The 10,369-nt window shown below is 38.8% G+C and overlaps 1 protein-coding gene across 7 annotated transcripts in view; it reads right to left on the bottom strand.

Moving 5' to 3' along the window:
• Nucleotides 1-1,952: 1,952 nt before the first annotated feature.
• The window catches only part of Tdg (Thymine DNA glycosylase), a 25,840-nt gene continuing 17,423 nt past the window's right edge, over nucleotides 1,953-10,369 (bottom strand). For all 7 annotated transcript variants that reach the window (XM_089472736.1, XM_089472734.1, XM_089472731.1 and 4 more), the window contains 5 exons: nucleotides 8,290-10,079; nucleotides 7,494-8,204; nucleotides 6,761-6,914; nucleotides 6,300-6,662; nucleotides 1,953-5,844 (listed from right to left, as the gene is read on the bottom strand). In XM_089472736.1, the coding sequence (XP_089328862.1) occupies nucleotides 3,427-5,844; nucleotides 6,300-6,662; nucleotides 6,761-6,914; nucleotides 7,494-8,204; nucleotides 8,290-10,034 (5,391 nt within the window). In that variant the 5' untranslated portion in view covers nucleotides 10,035-10,079 and the 3' untranslated portion in view covers nucleotides 1,953-3,426. The remainder of the gene's footprint in view (nucleotides 5,845-6,299; nucleotides 6,663-6,760; nucleotides 6,915-7,493; nucleotides 8,205-8,289; nucleotides 10,080-10,369) is intronic.

Here is a 10,369-nt window from a genome sequence, read left to right as displayed (position 1 = left end):
CTCGGGCTGATCACCCAAAAACAAAAAGTTTTGTCGGATATATATCCGCCCACAGGGGGCGTGGCAAACAGGAAAAGTTTATATCTCCTAAAGTATAATAGCTAGAAGCTTTAAATTTAGATAGTTAAGTTACCAGTAACCTCCTCTATCGATGACCTACAAATAATTTTTACGCCTCTTTAAGGGCATGGCAAATCGAAAAATATCCTGTAATTTTCACATTCTTTTAACGTAAGAATTCAAATTTTGCAGTTAGGGTACCGTTATCTCGTTCTAAGAACTGACCAAAAATGAGGTGTCCCCGCCTAGTAGAGGCGTGGCAAATCGAGAAAAACTGCATTTTCTACAGTATTAGACCGAAACTTAACTACTAAATTGCTGATGGGATGTGAATGAGTATTCCGCAGTCGGTTACGCCTGACTGCAACGTTTTTACTTGTTTTTGTATTATCTCTTTCTCTTTAAAATAAAAAAAAAAACAATGGCTACTGTAACGATAGGGAATCATTTTTAATAAATTTTTTTGGAAAATATACAAAAACAAGTAAGAAAGGTCTAGTCGAGACTGCTCGACTACGAGATCCCCTGAACCCTTGGAGCATTAGTCTTTCAGCTTACAGAAGAAACACACACACACACACACACATACACACGCACTCACGCACAGACTGGCATACATACACACACACGCATACACACACACTCATACACATACACACAGGCATACACAAACATTTACATACACAAACACATACACACATATACTTTGAGATCATAATTGTTTAATTACTTTTTTTGTGGACATACGATCTTCATGAAACTTTCAGATTATGATTATAACATGGATGTGTATGTATTTGCCAAAGCACAAGTCTCTATTATTTTAAATACGCCTTTTACACAAGTGAGGGTGAGGGGGTGGACATAGAGGTGGGGGGTAAATTTTAACAAAAACCGAAATTGCATATAAGCATACATAAAAAGTTTGGAGACTAGCGATAAAGGTGTAGTAGATATAATTTTATAACTATTTTTCGATAAAGTTACTTATCGATAAAAAAATAGATCGGGATGAGTTATCGATTTTTAATGGTAAACTCGATATCCGCGCTGTAAATACGGAGATTTAAAAAAAATTAAGTCTCTAGCTCTTTTATCTTCTGAAATCGACGCGTTCAAACATACGGACAGACAGACCGTCGAACTGACAGCTGACAGCTCGTCGCCCTGATCAAGAATATATACTTTATGGGGTCTGCTACGCCTCCTTCTGCCTGTTATATACATTTCAACAAAACCATTATTCCCTGATTTCCCATTTTCAATAGGTTCAGGGTATACAAAATTAAAATTATTGGGAACTACTGCTTAGGTACATGCCACATATACTACGATTGAGTCTGTGTCTTTTAGCATTTAAGAGGGAGAGAAAGGAAACAAGTCGAGCATACTGGGATTGAGTTAAAATTTGGAATATACATATATATACTAGCGTTGACAACTCCAGATGAAAAGGATATGGCGGATATATCTAAACTCAAAACTGTGGGAGTGGAAAATCGAAAAATAGATCTGGCAGCGTTTGGGCCGTGGATGAGTATTGTGCAGTCCGTAAAACCCAGCCAAATGTGGCAAATGTACTTTAAATGCGACTGTGAATATACGTATTTATTAGTTTTCTTACCTGCTGCGTGCGATTTTTATGATTAGGATTAGCAGACCTCATAAAGTACATAATTATATTAAACATTATTTATAAGAACTAGATGGGTCAATCGAGCCATGTCTGCCTGTTCGCCTATTCTGTCCAGCTATCAGTCTATCCAACCATATGAAGTTATGAACTTATCTCGTATAAACGCATCTCGTAAGCCACTCAAGCTAAAGAGATTTCAGAAAGAAGCACATACATATCGCTATATATGGATATTATATTAAAAATTGTATGAGTGTACATAAAAACAAAAACATTTATTCGAAATGGTATTATTTAGACGAATGTAAATGCAATTATCTACATATTAAGTATACCGATCTTATCCATAAACCCTAACCTTTCACATACATAGCTATAAGCTTGTTAAGTTTAGAAATCACTCGAAATATTATAGATGACATTTAAAGTGAGTACTTATTAAAATTCATGCTTAATACGTATAATTGGAACTACGTTTATACGCCGCCAATCAGAAATCAGAAACCACGGACAGTATAGTAAATAATAATTTTTTCAATAGTACATTTAATATATCTGAAATTACTTTCGTTCAACTAGTAACCAATCAGTAATTTTCAACACAACACAAAAAATAATAATAAAAATAACATGTTGTAGGCGTATAAACGTAGTATTTATATGTGTATGTATGTATATATAATATTAGAGCAGTTCTACACAACTTCGAATATCGATATATGTATGTATATTACAAATACCACCAACTCGTTTGTTCAGACAAAAAAAAGCAATATATATATATATATATATATATATATGTATATATTGAATATAAATGTGGTCTTATACACATCGGCGATAAAATCTAGCTAGAGAAAAACTAGATAGTTTATAATGCAATTAAACGCAATTAAGATCTAAGATGCCATTGCTTTGTCTACCAAATAATTAAACATTGTGATATCGTTTTTAAACAAGTATTATTTGTTTTCCGTTTTTCGCAGACTTTTGACGAGGACGAGATATTGTAATGTACAAGAGAACAAAGCAATTTTTATTATATGATAACAGCGCCATGGTTGATATTTACAACATAAAAGGAAATGCAAAAAAATAAAAGAACGAAAACCTAATTTAATCAAAAAATCATAAAGTGGGGAAATTCTAGTTCTTAAACTTAAGCGTAAAACACCAACGATAATAACTGTTTCATATATCACGTTTTTTTGCATTGTTCTTATTTTAGTATAGACTCCATATACCAATCTATCAGCATAGTAAGTTCATATTTTAAGTATTGTCTGCACAGAAAGAAAAAAATATTAAAATAGGACAGGGAAAGAAGAGGAACTGAATATTCTATATTCGAATATTGTAGACTTCAATAATTTGAATAGTTATAGGATAAATAACACGCCTATTGTATAAAATGATTTAATGCCTTACGTTTTTCAGTTTCAAATAAAATAAAATAAATAAAAATATAAACATATATGTATATATATTTATATGATTAATTTATTCGCTTAAGCTTTCGTTAATGCTTATAAAAGAAATTTATTACGCGGAATCTTTGGTTATCTTCTTTAATTGTTAATGTTACTGAAAACTATATACATATATATATATATATATATATATATATATATATATATATATATATATATATATATAAGTATATATATGTATGACCGGCTTAGCCGGAGAGATTGCTAAATGAACTTATATTGTAGCTGTTGTGGTTGTTATTAGTATCCCGTATAGCCGCTCATATCCGTCGGCTTAAGCCGGTCAAAGACGCTTAAATGGTGCGCTGCTGGATGTCCTACGTGATGGTGTGGATGATGCGAATGCGGGTGTGGATGTGGGTGTGGATGCGGGTGTGGATGTGCATGTGCAAAGCCAGTGTAATTAGCCTGTTGCCCATAGTGGGCATATGGATAATTTGGGCTGGGCACATGCAATGCAGGCGTACCACTCTGCACGCTGTAGGGACCATATTCGGGTGCTGATGCACCATGCTGTGGACCATAAGGCGGAGCGTACATTGGGTTGACATTCACCGTTGGCATCGCATGGGCCATGTGCATATGTTCCATATACATTTGCGGATGTGAATGCGAATGCGAATGCGGATGCGGATGTGGGTGTGGAGGTGGATGTGGATGCATCACTGGTTGACTTCCATCAGCAGCTGTTGCTGTTACCAACGCGGAGCTAATCAAATGGCTAGCATGTGGATGCGCATAGCCACCCTGACTATGATTGGGATAGTCGTTGTTGTTATTGCTGGTATTTGTGTTGCTGCTAGTCTCGAGCCTGCTAGCACTGCTGTTCGTTTGGTCCAAATGTGCATCAATATTCGTTGTAGCTGACGATGCGGCCAAACTGCTAACAGAAAAGTTGCTAATCACATTGTTGTTCGATGTAGATTCCGTATGAACATTCTTTTGCTGCTGCAGTTGTTGTTGCTGCTGTTGCTGCTGGTGCTGCTGCTCCTGTTGTTGTAGTCCCAATAAACGACTTTCGACAGCAGCAGCTGCTGCAGCTGCTGTTGCTGTGGATATAACGTTGGTTTCATGCTCACTTATTGTTGGTATTTGATCAACGAGAGATTCTAGACCCGACAAACTCTTACGCGACATATCGGCGGAGGCAGCTTGACTTGACTGCGTATTACTAGTCAGTTGCGGACTTACATTTATATTATGATTTGAGTGGGGTGAGGATACCATATAAGATCGACTATTGCTGTGTTCAGTATAGCGTTGCCAATGCTCAGCCGGATCTGGTTGATAGTTAAGTTGCGCTTGCGGTTGATAGTGACTAACGGGCGAAGATTGGGATTGATTGAGCTTTTGGGCGGATTGTTGTTGCTGTTGCTGATGATGTGTCCACTGCTGATAATGTTCGGGTACATGTGTCAGTGGCTCCATTTGCAATTTATCTGCCGACCGGGTCAGTAGATTAGTATCCTGGCCATCATTCTGCTCGCTTGGCGGCTCAAAGTCAACCCCAGTACAAATATTTGGTGAGCTCGGCGGTGGTGTTTCGCCTAAATGAGGTTGATCTCTGATGACTGCGCCAACAGCAGCCTGCATTTGGTGATGATCTGTTTGTATAAGCTGCATATGCTGCTGTTGCTGGTCTTGACCGACTGGCGGGTAGCTGCAGTTGAGAGCTGGCGAAGCCATTGGCGACGCAGATGCTGTATATAATATGTGTGAAGGAGGCGGCGTATTATATAAGCTAGGTAGCGCTTGATGGCTCTGACTCTGTGGGGATGCAGTATTATGATCCATTGAAATCGAAATCATACCTCCAGTTGGTGTTGCATTTGCCGATTGTTGCTGTTGTTGTTGTTGTTGTTGCTGCTGCTGCTGCTGATGATGATGATGATGCTGTTGCTTGACGTTTGTCAACATGTTCTCTAGGCTGGGCTTTAGTTTTTTTGGTCTGCCACGTTTTTTCTTAGTGGGTAACTCAGTACCGTTGCCCGTGCTACTATTAGCGTTTGTTGCAATCATCGATAAATTCAAAATATTATTGAAATCGTGCTGGACCATTAGCTGCACTTTGCCCCCGTTTGCAGAGTCCATTAAGTCTTGGCCTTTAATTTTTTTGGGGCGACCACGTTTTTTCTTTTCAGGCAGTGACGGTGGCGCCGCCTGTGTATTCCCAAATACAGGTAAGTAATTGTGCTCATTGCTGTTACGCATTGACTCCTCATTGCTGGCATAGGTAAAACCATCACGGGGATTCACGTTGCTCAAACTTGGATTTGTATTGTTACTGAAGTGCGGCAACAGCTGTTTGTCCAGACTTTTATTCGCGCAATCTGTGATGGGCTCATTATTATTATTAGTGCTGGGGTTATTGTTGACATGGTCGACAAACATAAGACTAGATTGTTGCTCCATATTGTTATTGGAGCTATTATTATTATTGGAGTTGGTTGGCGTTGGCAAATTCTTAACGGACTCCTGCTGTTCGCAGCATTGCCTAATACGCTGCTCTGTGAATATGCATTCCGAGTCATCCATTTGCGGTATTTGACCGTTGAGAAAGTCCCGAAATTTTTTCAATGCTGCATAAAATGGCACTTTGTCTGCAGCACGAGGCAGCTGAGCGCATCGCGCCGAAGATGAAGGCATCACCCAAATATACTAGAATGTAGAATAGAAAATAAGGTTTAGAGGTTAAATGAATAACTTTTATTTAGATTAAGTTAGATTGCTATTTGCCAAAGCACGAGTCTGGAATATTACGCAAATATGCTGCGGTAAAATTTATGTATTCATCTCAAGAATTTTTTCATTATTTGAAATGTGTTCAACTTTTGTGACATTCTAGTTTGGATTAAAAGCAAACAAATGGTCGATTTTCATCGATAATTAGGAAATGGGATCAAGTATTCCATTGCTGCTGCATATCGTCTACAAAAATGCTTTAATTGACTAAAAATATCGCTCTGATATCGATGCGTTCATACGAACGAGCATCTGACTATCCTTTTAAGTTCTTACTTATATGCACTTTTAAATTGAATTTTGCAATAAGCTTACGGTGTAAAAGCATTAGGTTATGGCAAAATAGATAAATTAGATTCGTATATACTCACAGTATTAGTGCCTTCGACTCTATCAGGTTGCCGACCGAAGTGAAATTCCTTTTTGCCCGAGAATACCTCAAATATCAATTTGCCATTGAAAACGGCGACCTTGGGTCGAAAGCGCTGCAGCTTCTCAAGCAAAATACGGCTACCCTCCTTGATTTCCTTGCGCGTTAGATCCGCAGAGCCTTTGGTAGCACGTGCTACCATATTAGTAAAGCCGATGCCATGCTTAACTAACGTATAATCATCCTCAGCACTCATTTGCTCTTGAGTCAGGCCCGATAAGTATAGGCATTTCCAGAAATGATTACCAGGGCCGGCATAATGATGACCCTTATATGCAGCGAACAAGCCGGGATTTATACCCACCTATTTGTTAAAAGGTCCAGATATTAGTCGTACTCTATATCAAATCAGTTCCAACATGTATTCCAGCACAACTGGACTGTACGAAATTTACAACTCACTATGACAATATCGAGATTATCACAAAGATGATCGGGTATGGTACGCTGAATTACTTCCGCCTCAGACATTCCATTAAATCGGTCGTGCTTCTTACGCTCTTTGGGCTTCATGGCCAGCATATCTTCTGAGCCAACACCTCCATCTCTGCTACCGCTAAATTGATGTAGAGTGTACAAAGTAAATATTATAGTGTGATAAAGCCAATATATGGTCGAGTAAATCTACTACACGAAAACCCATATAATAGTAGCTTAGAAATATATGCGCAATTTTCAAGGTGTCTCCCATCCATACTAGATATTGGCCATCATTATTTGCTTATATAATAGAGGTCCTGCAATATCAATACAATTCCACCAAGAGCCATCTCTTCGAGACCTAAGTTGTATACCAGCCCGGCAACTATCTTTCATTAGGGAAACGAAAGAGTATGTGAGTGAGTAATATCAGCAATACATCTATATTCTGAGTATAATAGATGAAAGGGTCTTTGAAACAGAAATAATAAAGGCACCAGCAAATGTTAAAGCTTCAACAAATAGATCTAATCCGGTTGCCGATATTGAGAGTGCTGACAGTAGTACTGCCAGCAGTTAACATACAACTTGATTTATTTGTAACTGAAATGCTTTGGCGAAGATATCATCCTATTTTTCTCTTATCGATTTATAAGAAAATGTTGTTCAAATGTATTTGCAGACTGTGGTTCTTATAGGCTAAACAAGTACTCACCATGGCTGTGCAGTGTCTATTTGCATATTGTCTGCTTCAATTAATTTCTTTTTACGACCCCTTCTCTTTGGCTGGGACCCCGAGCCTGGCTTCTCGTGTTGCAAGTCGAAATTGTTGGATTTGTTGGAATCTTGAGAGGATGCATCGCCAACCATTCGAATTTCCGTACTATGAGAATCAGTATGCGGTTCGCTGTTGGGCGTGAGCGATTGCTGATGTTCCTTAATGTTGCTATATATTTCACTGGGCTTTTGGACAACAGTGACAACAATATCACGACAATGGGCTGAGCCTTGAGCTTGTGGTACAGGTGAATAGCTTGAGGCATTGGATGTGGTACCTGGCATATCGATAGCTGCTGAATGACCAGCTGGTGACAGAATGCTCATCTCTTCGGCCATAAAGCTGTAGGGATCAGCACTAACATTTTGTGACATTGATAGAGCAGACAAAGCACCTTGGGCCACTCGCACTTGGGGACTACTGCTAGATGTGTTAGTCGCTTGACTTTGTTTATGTTTCGAGTTTAAGCTTAAGTCTTCATGTTTACTTTGTGCAAGTAAGCCAAGCGGTGCCACATGTTGCATCTGATGCTGCGGGGTTACCGAGTGTGTGGACGAACTATGTGAATTAGGTGTTAAGACATCCCCAGCACTTGTCTCGTAGCCATCATCTTGATTTTCTGTTTTAGCATTGCTCGGAGAAAGTGTTCTGAAAAACATGAAATTATTAGATTGCCTTGAGAAGTGGTAGAAGGTATATCTGGACTATCAACCGAATTTCATACGTTACTCACAAATTGTACCCTGAACAGGGATCCTCATGATATTCGGTGATCATAAGATCATGATATTGCTCCGGCATCTGTTGCTGTGTATTAGAAATCGCATGCTGAATTGTTGATTGCTGTTGCCTCGGGCCATGACAATCAATATGATGCCGATGTTGCGGATGCTGTTGCTGTTGAGCATGCTGTTGCTGTTGAGCATGCTGCTGCTGTTGCTGCTGTTGTTGCTGTTGCTGAATATCATGAGAATGATGGAGCGCAAACAATTGATCATGAGCATATTGCTGATGTATATAATTGACATAGTGTAGCGATTGCTGATGCTCCAAGATATTTTCTTGATGTATGTTGTGCTGTTGCTGCGGATGATGCAGCTGTTGTTGAAGTGGCTGCGGCTGCTGCTGATGTGAATGTTGTTGCTGGGGCAGCATTTGTGCATACATGCTGCTCTGTAAATGAGTTTGCATGTGGGAGTGATGCTGTTGCTGTTGATTGAAGTGTTGTTGTCGTTGCTCATGTTGCTCCAATGGCAGCAACTGCCCAAAATTTCCTATATTTCCAGCTGTTTCCTTTTCTATTTGCAAAAGTAGGTCGGCGGGATGATGTGGCTCTTGCTGTGAGCCAAACATATTTGATTTATAGCCATTCGAATCAGTGCAGCTCATTTGTAAACGATCTGAATTGCTAGTGAGTTGCTCCAAATGACCAGAGCCGGAGCCAGAGCCAGATACTGAAGCAGTGTCAGCGCCAGATACTGAGGCTTTATATTCGTCGTGTGGTGTCCAAATTGTAGTTCGCCTTTCTGAATTTAAAATATCACCTGTTGTTTTTGTCGTTAGTGTTAAATTAGTAGGAATCCTTAAATTCACGTTGGAAGAGGAGGAGTCTGTTTCACAACCATTGTTTTTATCAGTGGGCATTACTGGCATTGCGCTGCTGAATTGGACGTCAGTAGTAGTAGTAGTATTAGTAGTGTTGTTGTTGCTGTTGATGTTGCTGTTGCGGCTACTGCTATTGTTGTAATGCAACTTGCTATGCTGAATCTGTTCGGAATTTAGTTGAGCTGGTACAACTAGTTCCACTCTAGTAACTAACGCTTGCTCCGGGGCAATGTACGTATTTGTGGTATATGTTGGCTGAACTTGGTTCTGGCCCACATCGACAGAGGATGCTTTTTCACTTTCTCTCTCATCTAAACTTTGGCCAACATCTTCTTGATAAAAATTGGCCACATTTGCATCATTCTGCTGTAGAGCGGAATTTCTGGTTTCATCGCATATTATATGTGTTGCTTTCTCCTCTTCGTTTATGTTGTCATTAGCATCATTGTCATCGCCATCATCATTATCGTTATCACTATCAGTACCATCTTTTGTCTGTTTACAGTATAGATCTTTTCGATTACTTTCGCTTCTTGAATTGTGCAGTTTCATCCCATTATATTCCTTTTTTTCAATACTATTGGACTTATCGCTAATGAAAGTGGAACTGTTAGAATCATCGCACTTGATAGCTAACGTTGCTGCTTCCTGATTCTCTGTGGTATCTGTTTCTGCCATTCCACCCGCGACTCTAGTGAGAGCTACTGCCAGTGCTTGAACCAGTCTATATTTCAACTCGATAACGAGTATTAATATCTTTAAGATATCTTTACTAGATAATATCCCTATAGTTATTCCGGTTATTTTAAGTATCAATGTAAAGGAACTACTTATCAGCGGGCTTATCTGTAGCGCACAATTTTTCACTTGCATTTCCCGTGTTGATTAGGCTTCATTAAAGAGGTTAAATCTTCGCTTCTGGAATGGAAACCGATATGATAAGTAATGGTTTAAGTTTAGTAAAAAATCAACAAGTATGAAAACTCTTAAAAATTATCGATGAAAATACATTAAGATTTCTGTGATAAACACCGAGTACACATGCACATATACATAGAAAATGTGTTTAGGTGTATATGTGCTCTGGGTCTTTTGACTTAGTAACAAACAAAATTTTATTAACTACACCAGAAACTAATTGCTACAGCTCTTTGTCCTGATCTGGAATATTACACTGCTGGGTTTGATAATACTGATATGTAAAATAT

The sequence above is a fragment of the Drosophila arizonae genome, chromosome 6, assembly GCF_054131065.1.
Source record: "Drosophila arizonae isolate 15081-1271.41 chromosome 6, UAZ_ARI_1.0, whole genome shotgun sequence".
Lineage (NCBI taxonomy): Eukaryota > Metazoa > Arthropoda > Insecta > Diptera > Drosophilidae > Drosophila > Drosophila arizonae.
This window is presented reverse-complemented; position numbering and strand designations above follow the sequence as displayed.